We start from the raw sequence: 20,326 nt of genomic DNA, 5'->3' as shown, positions 1-20,326 counted from the left end.
GGCCGCCTCCACATACCATACTAGGATGTACACTGTGAGGATCACCCCTCTGAACCTGCCCCCACATCCCACACTAGGATGTACACTGTGAGGATCACCTCTCTGAGGCCTCCCCTACATCCCACACTAGGATGTACACTGTGAGGATCACCTCTCTGAGGCCGCCTCCACATACCATACTAGGATGTACACTGTGAGGATCACCCCTCTGAACCTGCCCCCACATCCCACACTAGGATGTACACTGTGAGGATCACCTCTCTGAGGCCTCCCCTACATCCCACACTAGGATGTACACTGTGAGGATCACCCCTCTGAGGCCACCCTCACGTCCCACACTAGGATGTACACTGTGAGGATCACCCCTCTGAGGCCGCCCTCACATCCCACACAAGGATGTACACTGTGAGGATCACCCCTCTGAGGCTGCCCTCACATCCCACACTAGGATGTACACTGTGAGGATCACCCCTCTGAGGCCTCCCCCACATCCCACACTAGGATGTACACTGTGAGGATCACCCCTCTGAGGCTGCCCTCACATCCCACACAAGGATGTACACTGTGAGGATCACCTCTCTGAGGCTGCCCCCACATCCCACACTAGGATGTACACTGTGAGGATCCCCCCTCTGAGGCCTCCCCCACATCCCACACTAGGATGTACACTGTGAGGATCACCCCTCTGAGGCTGCCCTCACATCCCACACTAGGATGTACACTGTGAGGATCCCCCCTCTGAGGCCGCCCTCACGTCCCACACTAGCATGTACACTGTGAGGATCCCCCCTCTGAGGCCGCCCTCACGTCCCACACTAGCATGTACACTGTGAGGATCCCCCCTCTGAGGCCGCCCCTACATCCCACACTAGGATGTACACTGTGAGGATCACCCCTCTGAGGCCGCCCCTACATCCCACACTAGGATGTACACTGTGAGGATCCTCCCTCTGAGGCCGCCCTCACATCCATCACTAGGATGTACACTGTGAGGATCCCCCCTCTGAGGCCTCCCCTACATCCCACACTAGGATGTACACTGTGAGGATCCTCTCTCTGAGGCCGCCCTCACATCCCACACTAGGATGTACACTGTGAGGATCCTCCCTCTGAGGCCGCCCTCACATCCCACACTAGGATGTACACTGTGAGGATCACCTCTCTGAACTTGCCCCCACGTCCCACACTAGGATGTACACTGTGAGGATCACCCCTCTGAGGCCGCCCTCACATCCCACACTAGGATGTACACTGTGAGGATCACCCCTCTGAGGCCACCCTCACGTCCCACACTAGGATGTACACTGTGAGGATCCCCCCTCTGAGGCCGCCCTCACATCCCACACTAGGATGTACACTGTGAGGATCCCCCCTCTGAGGCCACCCTCACATCCCACACTAGCATGTACACTGTGAGGATCCCCCCTCTGAGGACGCCCTCACATCCCACACTAGCATGTACACTGTGAGGATCCCCCCTCTGAGGCCGCCCTCACATCCCACACTAGCATGTACACTGTGAGGATCCCCCCTCTGAGGCCGCCCTCAAATCCCACACTAGCATGTACACTGTGAGGATCCCCCCTCTGAGGCCGCCCTCACATCCCACACTAGCATGTACACTGTGAGGATCCCCCCTCTGAGGCCGCCCTCTCATCCCACACTAGCATGTACACTGTGAGGGTCCCCCCTCTGAGGCCGCCCTCACATCCCACACTAGCATGTACACTGTGAGGATCCCCCCTCTGAGGCCGCCCTCACATCCCACACTAGGATGTACACTGTGAGGATCACCTCTCTGAGGCCTCCCCTACATCCCACACTAGGATGTACACTGTGAGGATCACCTCTCTGAGGCCGCCTCCACATCCCACACTAGGATGTACACTGTGAGGATCACCTCTCTGAGGCCGCCCCCACATCCCACACTAGGATGTACACTGTGAGGATCACCTCTCTGAGGCCTCCCCTACATCCCACACTAGGATGTACACTGTGAGGATCACCTCTCTGAGGCCGCCTCCACATCCCACACTAGGATGTAAACTGTGAGGATCACCTCTCTGAGGCCGCCCCCACATCCCACACTAGGATGTACACTGTGAGGATCACCTCTCTGAGGCCGCCCCCACATCCCACACTAGGATGTACACTGTGAGGATCACCTCTCTGAGGCCTCCCCTACATCCCACACTAGGATGTACACTGTGAGGATCACCTCTCTGAGGCCGCCCTCACATGCCACACTAGGATGTACACTGTGAGGATGCCCCCTCTGAGGCCTCCCTTACATCCCACACTAGGATGTACACTGTGAGGATGCCCCCTCTGAGGCCACCCTCACATCCCACACTAGGATATACACTGTGAGGATCACCCCTCTGAGGCCACCCTCACATCCCACACAAGGATGTACACTGTGAGGATCACCTCTCTGAGGCCGCCCTCACATCCCACACTAGGATGTACACTGTGAGGATCACCTCTCTGAGGCTGCCCCCACATCCCACACTAGGATGTACACTGTGAGGATCCCCCCCTCTGAGGCCTCCCCTACATCCCACACTAGGATGTACACTGTGAGGATCACCCCTCTGAGGCCTCCCCTACATCCCACACTAGGATGTACACTGTGAGGATCACCTCTCTGAGGCCGCCCCCACATCCCACACTAGGATGTACACTGTGAGGATCCCCCCTCTGAGGCCTCCCCTACATCCCACACTAGGATGTACACTGTGAGGATCACCTCTCTGAGGCCACCCCCACATCCCACACTAGGATGTACACTGTGAGGATCACCCCTCTGAGGCCTCCCCTACATCCCACACAAGGATGTACACTGTGAGGGTCCCCCCTCTGAGGCCGCCCTCACATCCCACACTAGCATGTACACTGTGAGGATCCCCCCTCTGAGGCCGCCCTCACATCCCACACTAGCATGTACACTGTGAGGATCACCTCTCTGAGGCCGCCCCCCACATCCCACACTAGGATGTACACTGTGAGGATCACCTCTCTGAGGCCGCCCCCACATCCCACACTAGGATGTACACTGTGAGGATCACCTCTCTGAGGCTCCCCTACATCCCACACTAGGATGTACACTGTGAGGATCACCTCTCTGAGGCCGCCTCCACATCCCACACTAGGATGTAAACTGTGAGGATCACCTCTCTGAGGCCGCCCCCACATCCCACACTAGGATGTACACTGTGAGGATCACCTCTCTGAGGCCTCCCCTACATCCCACACTAGGATGTACACTGTGAGGATCACCTCTCTGAGGCCGCCCTCACATGCCACACTAGGATGTACACTGTGAGGATGCCCCCTCTGAGGCCTCCCTTACATCCCACACTAGGATGTACACTGTGAGGATGCCCCCTCTGAGGCCACCCTCACATCCCACACTAGGATATACACTGTGAGGATCACCCCTCTGAGGCCACCCTCACGTCCCACACTAGGATGTACACTGTGAGGATCACCCCTCTGAGGCCGCCCTCACATCCCACACAAGGATGTACACTGTGAGGATCACCCCTCTGAGGCTGCCCTCACATCCCACACTAGGATGTACACTGTGAGGATCACCTCTCTGAGGCTGCCCCCACATCCCACACTAGGATGTACACTGTGAGGATCCCCCCTCTGAGGCCTCCCCTACATCCCACACTAGGATGTACACTGTGAGGATCACCCCTCTGAGGCCTCCCCTACATCCCACACTAGGATGTACACTGTGAGGATCACCTCTCTGAGGCCGCCCCCACATCCCACACTAGGATGTACACTGTGAGGATCCCCCCTCTGAGGCCTCCCCTACATCCCACACTAGGATGTACACTGTGAGGATCACCTCTCTGAGGCCACCCCCACATCCCACACTAGGATGTACACTGTGAGGATCACCCCTCTGAGGCCTCCCCTACATCCCACACAAGGATGTACACTGTGAGGATCCCCCCTCTGAGGCCACCCTCACATCCCACACTAGCATGTACACTGCGAGGATCCCCCCTCTGAGGCCGCCCTCACATCCCACACTAGCATGTACACTGTGAGGATCCCCCCTCTGAGGCCGCCCTCACATCCCACACTAGCATGTACACTGTGAGGATCCCCCCTCTGAGGCCGCCCTCACATCCCACACTAGCATGTACACTGTGAGGATCCCCCCCTCTGAGGCCGCCCTCACATCCCACACTAGCATGTACACTGTGAGGATCCCCCCTCTGAGGCCACCCTCACATCCCACACTAGGATGTACACTGTGAGGATCACCTCTCTGAGGCCGCCCCCCACATCCCACACTAGGATGTACACTGAGGATCCCCCTCTGAGGCTGCCCCCACATCCCACACTAGGATGTACACTGTGAAGATCCCCCCTCTGAGGCCGCCCCCACATCCCACACTAGGATGTACACTGTGAGGATCCCCCCTCTGAGGCCACCCCCCACGTCCCACACTAGGATGTACACTGTGAGGATCACCCCTCTGAACCTGCCCTCACGTCCCACACTAGGATGTACACTGTGAGGATCACCCTTCTGAACCTGCCCTCACGTCCCACACTAGGATGTACACTGTGAGGATCACCCCTCTGAGGCCGCCCCTACATCCCACACTAGGATGTACACTGTGAGGATCACCCCTCTGAGGCCGCCCCTACATCCCACACTAGGATGTACACTGTGAGGATCACCCCTCATAGGCCGCCCCTACATCCCACACTAGGATGTACACAATGAGATCACCCCTCTGAGGCCGCACCCACACTGACAGTCACCTCTCTGCAGCTGCCCCACGCCCCACACTGACAGTCACCTCTCTGCAGCTGCCCCCACGCCCCACAATGACAGTCACCTCTCTGCAGCTGCTCCCACGCACCACACTGACGGTCACCTCTCTGCAGCTGCCCCCACGCCCCCACAATGACAGTCAGTCCTCTGCAGCTGCCCCCACGCCCCCACACTGACAGTCACCTCTCTGCAGCTGCTCCCACGCACCACACTGACAGTCACCCCTCTGCAGCTGCCCCCACGCCCCACACTGACAGTCCCCTCTCTGCAGCTGCCCCCACGCCCCACACTGACAGTCAGTCCTCTGCAGCTGCCCCCACGCCCCACACTGACAGTCAGTCCTCTGCAGCTGCCCCCACACTGACAGTCACCTCTCTGCAGCTGCTCCCACGCCCCACACTGACAGTCCCCTCTCTGCAGCTGCCCCCACGCCCCACACTGACAGTCACCTCTCTGCAGCTGCTCCCACGCCCCACACTGACAGTCCCCTCTCTGCAGCTGCTCACACTGACAGTCACCTCTCTGCAGCTGCTCCCACGCCCCACACTGACAGTCACCTCTCTGCAGCTGCCCCCACGCCCCACACTGACAGTCCCCTCTCTGCAGCTGCCCCCACGCCCCACACTGACAGTCCCCTCTCTGCAGCTGCCCCACGCCCCACACTGACAGTCCCCTCTCTGCAGCTGCCCCCACGCCCCACACTGACAGTCACCTCTCTGCAGCTGCCCCCACGCCCCACACTGACAGTCCCCTCTCTGCAGCTGCCCCCACGCCCCACACTGACAGTCCCCTCTCTGCAGCTGCTCCCACGCCCCACAATGACAGTCACCTCTCTACGGTTGCTCCCACGCCCCACACTGACAGTCCCCTCTCTGCAGCTGCCCCCACGCCCCACACTGACAGTCCCCTCTCTGCAGCTGCCCCCACGCCCCACACTGACAGTCACCTCTCTGCAGCTGCCCCACGCCCCACACTGACAGTCCCCTTTCTGCAGCTGCCCCCACGCCCCACACTGACAGTCCCCTCTCTGCAGCTGCTCCCACGCCCCACAATGACAGTCACCTCTCTACGGTTGCTCCCACGCCCCACACTGACAGTCCCCTCTCTGCAGCTGCCCCCACGCCCCACACTGACAGTCCCCTCTCTGCAGCTGCCCCCACGCCCCACACTGACAGTCCCCTCTCTGCAGCTGCCCCCACGCCCCACAATGACAGTCACCTCTCTACGGTTGCTCCCACGCCCCACACTGACAGTCCCCTCTCTGCAGCTGCCCCCACGCCCCACACTGACAGTCACCTCTCTACGGTTGCGCCCACGCCCCACACTGACAGTCACCTCTCTGCAGCTGCCCCCACGCCCCACACTGACAGTCCCCTCTCTGCAGCTGCCCCCACGCCCCCACACTGACAGTCCACCTCTCTGCAGCTGCCCCCACGCTGACAGTCCCCTCTCTGCAGCTGCCCCCACGCCCCACACTGACAGTCACCTCTCTGCAGGCTGCCCCCACGCTGACAGTCACCTCTCTGCAGCTGCCCCCACGCCCCACACTGACAGTCACCTCTCTGCAGCTGCTACACGTCCTGCAGTGACACTCACCTCTCTGAGGCTGCGTCTGTGTCCTACGCTGATCAGCGTCATTCCCAGCTGTCTGCAGTGAGTATACAGCTCCACCTCTGCGTCCTCGCTCAGTGCGCTGCTCGCCTCATCCAGGACTGACACAAAGGGAAGAAGCAGACGTGAGTGCAGGTGTATACAGTGAGTGCAGGTGTATACAGTGAGTGCAGGTGTATACAGTGTAAATGCTCACCTGCATATTTTGGCTGTAGATAAAACAGCCGAGAAAATGCCAAGCGCTGCATTTCTCCAGGTGACAATATCTCCGACCTGGAGGAGTAAAGTACACGACACTTCTGTAGTCAGTGCACCCCGACAGGAGGCGGCCACACGCAGGAGACTCACCACTTCCAATCCGCTTTATGGTCCAGATCCCCCAATCTGCTCAATAGACATGTCTGCAGCAAAAAAAACCCACAGGGTTAAAGGCACCAAAATCTGTATCTCAAAGACAAATGACAGATTTCACTACCCATGACCACAACACGGTCCATCAATGTGGACTACACAGATCATACATGTGTATATAGTGTGGATGATGAGGGTCGCACGCGGGCTACACAGATCATACATGTGTATAGTGTGGATGATGAGGGTCGCACGCGGGCTACACAGATCATACATGTGTATAGTGTGGATGATGAGGGTCGCACGCGGGCTACACAGATCATACATGTGTATAGTGTGGATGATGAGGGTCACACGTGGGCTACACAGATCATACATGTGTATAGTGTGGATGATGAGGGTCGCACGCGGGCTACACAGATCATACATGTGTATAGTGTGGATGATGAGGGTCGCACGCGGGCTACACAGATCATACATGTGTATAGTGTGGATGATGAGGGTCACACGCGGGCTACACAGATCATACATGTGTATAGTGTGGATGATGAGGGTCACACGTGGGCTACACAGATCATACATGTGTATAGTGTGGATGATGAGGGTCACACGTGGGCTACACAGATCATACATGTGTATAGTGTGGATGATGAGGGTCACACGTGGGCTACACAGATCATACATGTGTATAGTGTGGATGATGAGGGTCATACGTGGGCTACACAGATCATACATGTGTATAGTGTGGATGATGAGGGTCATACGTGGGCTACACAGATCATACATGTGTATAGTGTGGATGATGAGGGTCATACGTGGGCTACACAGATCATACATGTGTATAGTGTGGATGATGAGGGTCGCACGCGGGCTACACAGATCATACATGTGTATAGTGTGGATGATGAGGGTCGCACGCGGGCTACACAGATCATACATGTGTATAGTGTGGATGATGAGGGTCACACGTGGGCTACACAGATCATACATGTGTATAGTGTGGATGATGAGGGTCATACGTGGGCTACACAGATCATACATGTGTATAGTGTGGATGATGAGGGTCATACGTGGGCTACACAGATCATACATGTGTATAGTGTGGATGATGAGGGTCGCACGTGGGCTACACAGATCATACATGTGTATAGTGTGGATGATGAGGGTCGCACGCGGGCTACACAGATCATACATGTGTATAGTGTGGATGATGAGGGTCGCACGCGGGCTACACAGATCATACATGTGTATAGTGTGGATGATGAGGGTCACACGTGGGCTACACAGATCATACATGTGTATAGTGTGGATGATGAGGGTCACACGTGGGCTACACAGATCATACATGTGTATAGTGTGGATGATGAGGGTCATACGTGGGCTACACAGATCATACATGTGTATAGTGTGGATGATGAGGGTCATACGTGGGCTACACAGATCATACATGTGTATAGTGTGGATGATGAGGGTCATACGTGGGCTACACAGATCATACATGTGTATAGTGTGGATGATGAGGGTCACACGTGGGCTACACAGATCATTTTCGGGTCTGCTTACCAGTCCTGACATGTCCAGTGACCTCAGGATCCTGTTATCGTCAACCTGACCTGAAGATAGAGATAGAAGAGGAATTAGAAGCGGAGACGGGGACGGAGACGAGCACTCGCCCTGTACTAGGAGTGTGCGGTCCCATATCCCGAGCACTCGCCCTGTACTAGGAGTGTGCGGTCTCATATCCCGAGCACTCGCCCTGTACTAGGAGTGTGCTGTCCTATATCCCGAGCACTCGCCCTGTACTAGGAGTGTGCTGTCCTATATCCCGAGCACTCGCCCTGTACTAGGAGTGTGCTGTCCCATATCCCGAGCACTCGCTCTGTACTAGGAGTGTGCTGTCCATATCCCGAGCACTCGCTCTGTACTAGGAGTGTGCGGTCCCATATCCCGAGCACTCGCCCTGTACTAGGAGTCTGCTGTCCCATATCCCGAGCACTCGCTCTGTACTAGGAGTGTGCTGTCCCATATCCCGAGCACTCGCCCTGTACTAGGAGTGTGCTGTCCTATATCCCGAGCACTCGTCCTGTACTAGGAGTGTGCGGTCCCATATCCCGAGCACTCGCCCTGTACTAGGAGTGTGCTGTCCCATATCCCGAGCACTCGCCCTGTACTAGGAGTGTGCTGTCCCATATCCCGAGCACTTCGCCCTGTACTAGGAGTGTGCTGTCCCATATCCCGAGCACTCGCCCTGTACTAGGAGTGTGCTGTCCCATATCCCGAGCACCTCGCTCTGTACTAGGAGTGTGCTGTCCCATATCCCGAGCACTCGCCCTGTACTAGGAGTGTGCTGTCCCATATCCCGAGCACCTCGCCCTGTACTAGGAGTGTGCGGTCCCATATCCCGAGCACTCGCCCTGTACTAGGAGTGTGCGGTCCCATATCCCGAGCACACGCCCTGTACTAGGAGTGTGCTGTCCTATATCCCGAGCACACGCCCTGTACTAGGAGTGTGCTGTCCTATATCCCGAGCACACGCCCTGTACTAGGAGTGTGCTGTCCTATATCCCGAGCACTCGCCCTGTACTAGGAGTGTGCTGTCCCATATCCCGAGCACTCGCTCTGTACTAGGAGTGTGCGGTCCTATATCCCGAGCACTCGCTCTGTACTAGGAGTGTGCGGTCCTATATCCCGAGCACTCGCTCTGTACTAGGAGTGTGCTGTCCCATATCCCGAGCACTCGCTCTGTACTAGGAGTGTGCTGTCCCATATCCCGAGCACTCGCCCTGTACTAGGAGTGTGCGGTCCCATATCCCGAGCACTCGCCCTGTACTAGGAGTGTGCTGTCCTATATCCCGAGCACTCGCCCTGTACTAGGAGTGTGCTGTCCCATATCCCGAGCACTCGCCCTGTACTAGGAGTGTGCTGTCCCATATCCCGAGCACTCGCCCTGTACTAGGAGTGTGCGGTCCTATATCCCGAGCACTCGCCCTGTACTAGGAGTGTGCGGTCCTATATCCCGAGCACTCGCCCTGTACTAGGAGTGTGCTGTCCCATATCCCGAGCACTCGCCCTGTACTAGGAGTGTGCTGTCCCATATCCCGAGCACTCGCCCTGTACTAGGAGTGTGCTGTCCCATATCCCGAGCACTCGCACTGTACTAGGAGTGTGCTGTCCCATATCCCGAGCACTCGCCCTGTACTAGGAGTGTGCTGTCCCATATCCCGAGCACTCGCCCTGTACTAGGAGTCTGCTGTCCCATATCCCGAGCACGCGCCCTGTACTAGGAGTGTGCTGTCCTATATCCCGAGCACTCGCCCTGTACTAGGAGTGTGCTGTCCTATATCCCGAGCACTCGCTCTGTACTAGGAGTGTGCGGTCCCATATCCCGAGCACTCGCCCTGTACTAGGAGTGTGCTGTCCCATATCCCGAGCACTCGCCCTGTACTAGGAGTGTGCTGTCCCATATCCCGAGCACTCGCCCTGTACTAGGAGTGTGCTGTCCTATATCCCGAGCACTCGCCCTGTACTAGGAGTCTGCTGTCCCATATCCCGAGCACGCGCCCTGTACTAGGAGTGTGCTGTCCTATATCCCGAGCACTCGCCCTGTACTAGGAGTGTGCTGTCCTATATCCCGAGCACTCGCCCTGTACTAGGAGTGTGCGGTCCCATATCCCGAGCACTCGCCCTGTACTAGGAGTGTGCTGTCCTATATCCCGAGCACTCGCTCTGTACTAGGAGTGTGCTGTCCTATATCCCGAGCACTCGCCCTGTACTAGGAGTGTGCTGTCCTATATCCCGAGCACTCGCTCTGTACTAGGAGTGTGCTGTCCCATATCCCGAGCACTCGCCCTGTACTAGGAGTGTGCTGTCCCATATCCCGAGCACTCGCTCTGTACTAGGAGTGTGCTGTCCTATATCCCGAGCACTCGCCCTGTACTAGGAGTGTGCTGTCCTATATCCCGAGCACTCGCTCTGTACTAGGAGTGTGCGGTCCTATATCCCGAGCACTCGCTCTGTACTAGGAGTGTGCTGTCCCATATCCCGAGCACTCGCTCTGTACTAGGAGTGTGCTGTCCCATATCCCGAGCACTCGCCCTGTACTAGGAGTGTGCGGTCCCATATCCCGAGCACTCGCCCTGTACTAGGAGTGTGCTGTCCTATATCCCGAGCACTCGCTCTGTACTAGGAGTGTGCTGTCCCGTATCCCGAGCACTCGCCCTGTACTAGGAGTGTGCTGTCCCATATCCCGAGCACTCGCCCTGTACTAGGAGTGTGCTGTCCCGTATCCCGAGCACTCGCCCTGTACTAGGAGTGTGCGGTCCCATATCCCGAGCACTCGCCCTGTACTAGGAGTGTGCTGTCCCATATCCCGAGCACTCGTCCTGTACTAGGAGTGTGCGGTCTCATATCCCGAGCACTCGCCCTGTACTAGGAGTGTGCTGTCCTATATCCCGAGCACTCGCCCTGTACTAGGAGTGTGCTGTCCTATATCCCGAGCACTCGCCCTGTACTAGGAGTGTGCTGTCCTATATCCCGAGCACTCGCCCTGTACTAGGAGTGTGCGGTCTCATATCCCGAGCACTCGTCCTGTACTAGGAGTGTGCTGTCCCATATCCCGAGCACTCGCCCTGTACTAGGAGTGTGCGGTCCCATATCCCGAGCACTCGCCCTGTACTAGGAGTGTGCTGTCCTATATCCCGAGCACTCGCCCTGTACTAGGAGTCTGCTGTCCCATATCCCGAGCACGCGCCCTGTACTAGGAGTGTGCTGTCCTATATCCCGAGCACTCGCCCTGTACTAGGAGTGTGCTGTCCTATATCCCGAGCACTCGCCCTGTACTAGGAGTGTGCGGTCCCATATCCCGAGCACTCGCCCTGTACTAGGAGTGTGCTGTCCTATATCCCGAGCACTCGCTCTGTACTAGGAGTGTGCTGTCCTATATCCCGAGCACTCGCCCTGTACTAGGAGTGTGCTGTCCTATATCCCGAGCACTCGCTCTGTACTAGGAGTGTGCTGTCCCATATCCCGAGCACTCGCTCTGTACTAGGAGTGTGCGGTCTCATATCCCGAGCACTCGCCCTGTACTAGGAGTGTGCTGTCCCATATCCCGAGCACTCGCTCTGTACTAGGAGTGTGCTGTCCCATATCCCGAGCACTCGCCCTGTACTAGGAGTGTGCTGTCCTATATCCCGAGCACTCGTCCTGTACTATGAGTGTGCTGTCCCATATCCCGAGCACTCGTCCTGTACTAGGAGTGTGCTGTCCTATATCCCGAGCACTCGCTCTGTACTAGGAGTGTGCTGTCCCATATCCCGAGCACTCGTCCTGTACTAGGAGTGTGCTGTCCCATATCCCGAGCACTCGCCCTGTACTAGGAGTGTGCTGTCCTATATCCCGAGCACTCGCCCTGTACTAGGAGTGTGCTGTCCCATATCCCGAGCACTCGCCCTGTACTAGGAGTGTGCGGTCCCATATCCCGAGCACTCGCCCTGTACTAGGAGTGTGCTGTCCCATATCCCGAGCACTCGTCCTGTACTAGGAGTGTGCTGTCCCATATCCCGAGCACTCGCCCTGTACTAGGAGTGTGCGGTCTCATATCCCGAGCACTCGCCCTGTACTAAGAGTGTGCTGTCCTATATCCCGAGCACTCGCTCTGTACTAGGAGTGTGCTGTCCCGTATCCCGAGCACTCGCCCTGTACTAGGAGTGTGCTGTCCCATATCCCGAGCACTCGCCCTGTACTAGGAGTGTGCTGTCCCATATCCCGAGCACTCGCCCTGTACTAGGAGTGTGCGGTCCCATATCCCGAGCACTCGCCCTGTACTAGGAGTGTGCTGTCCTATATCCCGAGCACTCGCTCTGTACTAGGAGTGTGCTGTCCCGTATCCCGAGCACTCGCCCTGTACTAGGAGTGTGCTGTCCCATATCCCGAGCACTCGCCCTGTACTAGGAGTGTGCTGTCCCGTATCCCGAGCACTCGCCCTGTACTAGGAGTGTGCGGTCCCATATCCCGAGCACTCGCCCTGTACTAGGAGTGTGCTGTCCCATATCCCGAGCACTCGTCCTGTACTAGGAGTGTGCTGTCCCATATCCCGAGCACTCGCCCTGTACTAGGAGTGTGCGGTCTCATATCCCGAGCACTCGCCCTGTACTAGGAGTGTGCTGTCCTATATCCCGAGCACTCGCCCTGTACTAGGAGTGTGCTGTCCTATATCCCGAGCACTCGCCCTGTACTAGGAGTGTGCGGTCTCATATCCCGAGCACTCGTCCTGTACTAGGAGTGTGCTGTCCCATATCCCGAGCACTCGCCCTGTACTAGGAGTGTGCGGTCCCATATCCCGAGCACTCGCCCTGTACTAGGAGTGTGCTGTCCCATATCCCGAGCACTCGCCCTGTACTAGGAGTGTGCTGTCCCGTATCCCGAGCACTCGCCCTGTACTAGGAGTGTGCTGTCCCATATCCCGAGCACTCGCCCTGTACTAGGAGTGTGCTGTCCCATATCCCGAGCACTCGCCCTGTACTAGGAGTGTGCTGTCCCATATCCCGAGCACTCGCCCTGTACTAGGAGTGTGCTGTCCCATATCCCGAGCACTCGCCCTGTACTAGGAGTGTGCGGTCCCATATCCCGAGCACTCGCCCTGTACTAGGAGTGTGCTGTCCCATATCCCGAGCAATCGCCCTGTACTAGGAGTGTGCTGTCCTATATCCCGAGCACTCGCCCTGTACTAGGAGTGTGCGGTCTCATATCCCGAGCACTCGCCCTGTACTAGGAGTGTGCTGTCCCATATCCCGAGCACTCGCTCTGTACTAGGAGTGTGCTGTCCCATATCCCGAGCACTCGCCCTGTACTAGGAGTGTGCTGTCCTATATCCCGAGCACTCGTCCTGTACTATGAGTGTGCTGTCCCATATCCCGAGCACTCGTCCTGTCCTAGGAGTGTGCTGTCCTATATCCCGAGCACTCGCTCTGTACTAGGAGTGTGCTGTCCCATATCCCGAGCACTCGCCCTGTACTAGGAGTGTGCGGTCCTATATCCCGAGCACTTGTCCTGTACTAGGAGTGTGCTGTCCCATATCCCGAGCACTCGCCCTGTACTAGGAGTGTGCTGTCCTATATCCCGAGCACTCGCTCTGTACTAGGAGTGTGCTGTCCTATATCCCGAGCACTCGCTCTGTACTAGGAGTGTGCTGTCCTATATCCCGAGCACTCGCCCTGTACTAGGCGTGTGCTGTCCCATATCCCGAGCACTCGCTCTGTACTAGGAGTGTGCTGTCCCATATCCCGAGCACTCGCCCTGTACTAGGAGTGTGCTGTCCTATATCCCGAGCACTCGCCCTGTACTAGGCGTGTGCTGTCCTATATCCCGAGCACTCGCCCTGTACTAGGAGAGTGCTGTCCCATATCCCGAGCACTCGCCCTGTACTAGGAGTGTGCTGTCCCATATCCCGAGCACTCGCCCTGTACTAGGAGTGTGCTGTCCCATATCCCGAGCACTCGCTCTGTACTAGGAGTGTGCTGTCCCATATCCCGAGCACTCGCTCTGTACTAGGAGTGTGCTGTCCCATATCCCGAGCACTCGCTCTGTACTAGGAGTGTGCTGTCCCATATCCCGAGCACTCGCTCTGTACTAGGAGTGTGCTGTCCCATATCCCGAGCACTCGCTCTGTACTAGGAGTGTGCTGTCCTATATCCCGAGCACTTGCTCTGTACTAGGAGTGTGCTGTCCTATATCCCGAGCACTCGCTCTGTACTAGGAGTGTGCTGTCCCATATCCCGAGCACTCGCCCTGTACTAGGAGTCTGCTGTCCCATATCCCGAGCACTCGCTCTGTACTAGGAGTGTGCTGTCCCATATCCCGAACACTCGCTCTGTACTAGGAGTCTGCTGTCCCATATCCCGAGCACTCGCTCTGTACTAGGAGTGTGCTGTCCTATATCCCGAGCACTCGCCCTGTACTAGGAGTGTGCTGTCCTATATCCCGAGCACTTGCTCTGTACTAGGAGTGTGCTGTCCTATATCCCGAGCACTTGCTCTGTACTAGGAGTCTGCTGTCCCATATCCCGAGCACTCGCTCTGTACTAGGAGTCTGCTGTCCCATATCCCGAGCACTCGCCCTGTACTAGGAGTGTGCTGTCCCATATCCCGAGCACTCGCTCTGTACTAGGAGTCTGCTGTCCTATATCCCGAGCACTCGCCCTGTACTAGGAGTGTGCTGTCCCATATCCCGAGCACTCGCTCTGTACTAGGAGTGTGCTGTCCTATATCCCGAGCACTCGCTCTGTACTAGGAGTGTGCTGTCCCATATCCCGAGCACTCGCCCAGTACTAGGAGTGTGCTGTCCTATATCCCGAGCACTCGCTCTGTACTAGGAGTGTGCTGTCCCATATCCCGAGCACTCGCTCTGTACTAGGAGTGTGCTGTCCTATATCCCGAGCACTCGCTCTGTACTAGGAGTGTGCTGTCCCATATCCCGAGCACTCGCTCTGTACTAGGAGTGTGCTGTCCTATATCCCGAGCACTCGCTCTGTACTAGGAGTGTGCTGTCCCATATCCCGAGCACTCGCTCTGTACTAGGAGTGTGCTGTCCCATATCCCGAGCACTCGCCCTGTACTAGGAGTGTGCTGTCCTATATCCCGAGCACTCGCCCTGTACTAGGCGTGTGCTGTCCTATATCCCGAGCACTCGCCCTGTACTAGGAGTGTGCTGTCCCATATCCCGAGCACTCGCCCTGTACTAGGAGTGTGCTGTCCCATATCCCGAGCACTCGCCCTGTACTAGGAGTGTGCTGTCCCATATCCCGAGCACTCGCTCTGTACTAGGAGTGTGCTGTCCTATATCCCGAGCGGCCGTCTAAAGGCATAGAAGAGACTGATTTTTCTCATGTGTGCGCCCAAAGCTATGATCGGGTGTAATAGATGAAAACTATGGGAGTGAGTTACAAAGCCTCTGCCCCAGCCTCTGCCCCAGCCTCTGCCCCAGCCTCTGCCCCAGCCTCTGCCCCAGCCTCTGCCCCAGCCTCTGCCCCAGCCTCTGCCCCAGCCTCTGCCCCAGCCTCTGCCCCAGCCTCCGCCCCAGCCTCCGCCCCAGCCTCCGCCCCAGCCTCCGCCCCAGCCTCCGCCCCAGCCTCCGCCATCTGCTGCTGTGAGTAATGATCAGCATAAAGAGAATCTGTCAGACTGGATGCTGTAAGGGTTAACACTGAAAATTGAGAATTGCCTGTCTTGTCAAAGTCCACTCTGTTGTTTATTTGATGTTAGTTTAAGCAACAGGACTTATCATTACTCGGTCTGGCACGCCCCCTCCTGTGATTGACACCTCACAGTCAAAGTACAATCTCTATAGAGAGCCCGGTGTGGGCGGGGACAGCTCTGCTACATCACTACAACTAAACATTCTCACTAATCTAAGTGATACATCATTGGATTCAGAGTCGTTGCCTGCATCATGTTGCTCTCACATTGGGTAGCAAAAACCTGCTGACAGATTTCCTTTAACACTAAAGCGGGCTTTACACGCTGCGATGTCGCTGGTGAAAGCACCCGCCCCCGTCGGTTGTGCGTCACGGGCAAATCGCTGCCCGTGGCGCACAATATCGCTTACACCCATCACACATACCTTCCTAGCGACGTCGCTGTGGCCGGCGAACCGCCTCCTTTCTAAGGGGGCAGTTCGTGCGGTGTCACAGTGGCGTCACTAAGCAGCCGCCCAATAGAAGCGGAGGGGCGGAGATGGGTGGCTGCAGGTAAGTTGCAGTTCGTCGTTCCTGCGGTGTCACACGTAGCGATGTGTACTGCCTCGGGAACGATGAACAACCTGCGTCCTGCGACAGCAACAATAATTGGGAAAAGAACGACATGTCAATGATCAACGATTAGGTAAGTAATTTTGATCGTTAACGGTCGTTCCTGCGTTTCACGCGCAACGACGTCGCTAACGAGGCCGGATGTGCGTCACGAATTCTGTGACCCCAACGACATCTCGTTAGCGATGTCGCTGCATGTGAAGCCCACTTAAGTCAAGAGAATGAAAGATACCAGCTCTCACCTGAATTTGGGTAAACTTCCTTCAAAGGGTAAATGACCTGAAACCAGAGACATAAAATGTAATCTACTATATCCCCTGTCCACGGTGCAAAATAATGAGACAAGAAGAGAATCATTCAAACAAAAAAAAAAAATGAAACTTTATACACACTATATACAGAGCCACAGATATCTACTACACACAGAGCCACAGATATCTACTACACACAGAGCCACGGATATCTACTACACACAGAGCCACAGATATCTACTACACACAGAGCCACAGATATCTACTACACACAGAGCCACAGATATCTACTACACACAGAGCCACAGATATCTACTACACACAGAGCCACAGATATCTACTACACACAGAGCCACAGATATCTACTACACACAGAGCCACAGATATCTACTACACACAGAGCCACGGATATCTACTACACACAGAGCCACGGATATCTACTACACACAGAGCCACAGATATCTACTACACACAGAGCCACAGATATCTACTACACACAGAGCCACAGATATCTACTACACACAGAGCCACAGATATCTACTACACACAGAGCCACAGATATCTACTACACACAGAGCCACAGATATCTACTACACACAGAGCCACAGATATCTACTACACACAGAGCCACAGATATCTACTACACACAGAGCCACAGATATCTACTACACACAGAGCCACAGATATCTACTACACACAGAGCCACAGATATCTACTACACACAGAGCCACAGATATCTACTACACACAGAGCCACAGATATCTACTACACACAGAGCCACAGATATCTACTACACACAGAGCCACAGATATCTACTACACACAGAGCCACAGATATCTACTACACACAGAGCCACGGATATCTACTACACACAGAGCCACGGATATCTACTACACACAGAGCCACAGATATCTACTACACACAGAGCCACAGATATCTACTACACACAGAGCCACAGATATCTACTACACACAGAGCCACAGATATCTACTACACACAGAGCCACAGATATCTACTACACACAGAGCCACAGATATCTACTACACACAGAGCCACAGATATCTACTACACACAGAGCCACAGATATCTACTACACACAGAGCCACAGATATCTACTACACACAGAGCCACAGATATCTACTACACACAGAGCCACAGATATCTACTACACACAGAGCCACAGATATCTACTACACACAGAGCCACAGATATCTACTACACACAGAGCCACAGATATCTACTACACACAGAGCCACAGATATCTACTACACACAGAGCCACAGATATCTACTACACACAGAGCCACGGATATCTACTACACACAGAGCCACAGATATCTACTACACACAGAGCCACAGATATCTACTACACACAGAGCCACAGATATCTACTACACACAGAGCCACAGATATCTACTACACACAGAGCCACAGATATCTACTACACACAGAGCCACAGATATGTACTACACACAGAGCCACAGATATCTACTACACACAGAGCCACAGATATCTACTACACACAGAGCCACAGATATCTACTACACACAGAGCCACAGATATCTGTGGTGCACTATATTCAGAGCCAAATATCTGCAACATATTACATATAATACATGCAACTATTAGATACAGAGCCAAAGATATCTGGAACACACTACAGAGGCAGATATCAACAATATATTACATACAAAGGCAGATATTTGCAATATATTACATACAGAGCCACGGATATCTGTGATACACTACATACAAAGCCAGGTGTGGAACAGATCTTGTTACTGTTAGGAGATATCACCTGTTCTCTCAAGCTTCCATCACTCAAGAATGGCTTCTGGGGAAGGAACAACACACCACGGGGGCCAAATGGAGTAAAAACACAAACCTTACCTAAAAGGGTTAAAACAGAACAGAAAAAGGTGACAAGCAAAATAAAAGCAACAGAGTGGAGAAGACAAAAAGGTGGAGAGACGGTGGAGTCCTCAGTAGTGGTCATCTTCTAGGAGCTCTGCTCTGAAACCTTCAGCTACTTTCCCATGCAGTACCCTTCATAGAAAAGCAGTACATGTACAGTGCCTTGTGAAAGTATTCAGCCCCCTTGAATTTTTCAACCTTTTCCCACATTTCAGGTTTCAAAACATAAAAATGTTAATTTTCTGGTGAAGAATCAACAACAAGTGACACAATTGTGAAGAGGAAGGAAATTTATTGCTTATTTTAAACTTTTGTAAAAAATAACTGAAAATTGGTGCGTGCAATATTATTTATCCCCTGTAAGTGAATCCTTTGTAGCGCCCCCTTTTGCGGCGATTACAGCTGCAGTCTCTTGGGGTATGTGTCTATCAGTTTTGCACATGGAGAGGTGAAATTCTCGCCCATTCTTCCTTTGTAAACAGCTGGAGCTGAGTGAGGTTGGATGGAGGCGTTTGTGAACAGCAGTTTTCAGCTCTTTCCACGGATTCTCGATTGGGTTCAGGTCTGGGCTGTGACTTGGCCATTCTAACACCTGGATACGTTTATTTGTGAACCATTCCATTGTATATTTTGCTTTATGTTTGGGATCATTGTGTTGTTGGAAGACAAATCTCCGTCCCAGTCTCAGGTCTTTTGCAGACTCCCACAGGTTTTCTTAAAGTATGGTCCTGTATTTGTCTCCATTCATCTTCCCATCAATTTTACCATCTTCCCTGTTCCTGCTGAAGAAAAGCAGGCCCAAACCCTAATGCTGCCACCACCATGTTTGACAGTGGGGATGACCCTAACCCTTTTACGCCAAACATATCGTTTGGCATTGTGCCCAAATAGTGTGATTTTGGTTTCATCTGAGCAGAGCATCTTCCTCCACATGTTTGCTGTCTCCAGGAGGCTTATGACAGACTTTAAACAACACTTTTTATGGATATCTGTGAGAAATGGCTTCTTCTTGCCACTCTTCCATAAAGGCCAGATTTGTGCAGTGTAGACTGATTGCTGTGCTATGGACAGACTCTCCCACCTCAGCTGTGGATCTCTGCAGATCATCCAGAGGGATCATGGGCCTCTTGGCTGCATCGCTGATCAGTCTTCTCCTTGTGTGAGATGATAGTTTGGATGGACGGCCGGGTCTTGGTAGATTTGCAGTGGTATGATTCTCCTTGCATTTCAATATGATCGCTTGCACAGGGCTTCTTGGGATGTTTAAAGTTGTGGAAATCTTTTTGTAACCAAATCCGGCTTTAAACTTCTCCACAACAGTATCGTGGACCTGCCTGTTGTGTTCCTTGGTCTTCATGATGCTCTCTGCGCTTTACACAGAACATGAGACTATCACAGAGCAGGGGCATTATACGGAGACTGGATTACACACAGGGGATTATATTTATCATCATCAGTCATTTAGGACAACATTGGATCATTCAGAGACCCTCAATCAACTTCTGGAGTGAGTTTACTGCTCTGAAAGTAAAGGGGATGAATAATATTGCACGCCCCAAGTCTCAGTTTATTATTTTTTACACAAGTTTAA

The 20,326-nt window shown here is 54.5% G+C and overlaps 1 protein-coding gene across 2 annotated transcripts in view; it reads right to left on the bottom strand.

Moving 5' to 3' along the window:
* The window catches only part of ABCD4 (ATP binding cassette subfamily D member 4), a 235,596-nt gene that overhangs the window by 7,797 nt on the left and 207,473 nt on the right, over positions 1 to 20,326 (bottom strand). For both annotated transcript variants that reach the window (XM_075330858.1, XM_075330859.1), the window contains 6 exons: positions 18,620 to 18,711; positions 16,814 to 16,850; positions 8,333 to 8,382; positions 6,767 to 6,819; positions 6,615 to 6,691; positions 6,404 to 6,519 (listed from right to left, as the gene is read on the bottom strand). In XM_075330858.1, coding sequence (XP_075186973.1) covers positions 6,404 to 6,519; positions 6,615 to 6,691; positions 6,767 to 6,819; positions 8,333 to 8,382; positions 16,814 to 16,850; positions 18,620 to 18,711 — 425 coding nt within the window. The remainder of the gene's footprint in view (positions 1 to 6,403; positions 6,520 to 6,614; positions 6,692 to 6,766; positions 6,820 to 8,332; positions 8,383 to 16,813; positions 16,851 to 18,619; positions 18,712 to 20,326) is intronic.

This window comes from Anomaloglossus baeobatrachus, chromosome 12 (genome assembly GCF_048569485.1).
Source record: "Anomaloglossus baeobatrachus isolate aAnoBae1 chromosome 12, aAnoBae1.hap1, whole genome shotgun sequence".
Classification (NCBI taxonomy): domain Eukaryota; kingdom Metazoa; phylum Chordata; class Amphibia; order Anura; family Aromobatidae; genus Anomaloglossus; species Anomaloglossus baeobatrachus.
Note: the sequence above shows the minus strand (reverse complement) of the source record. Positions and strands in the feature narration are given on the sequence as shown.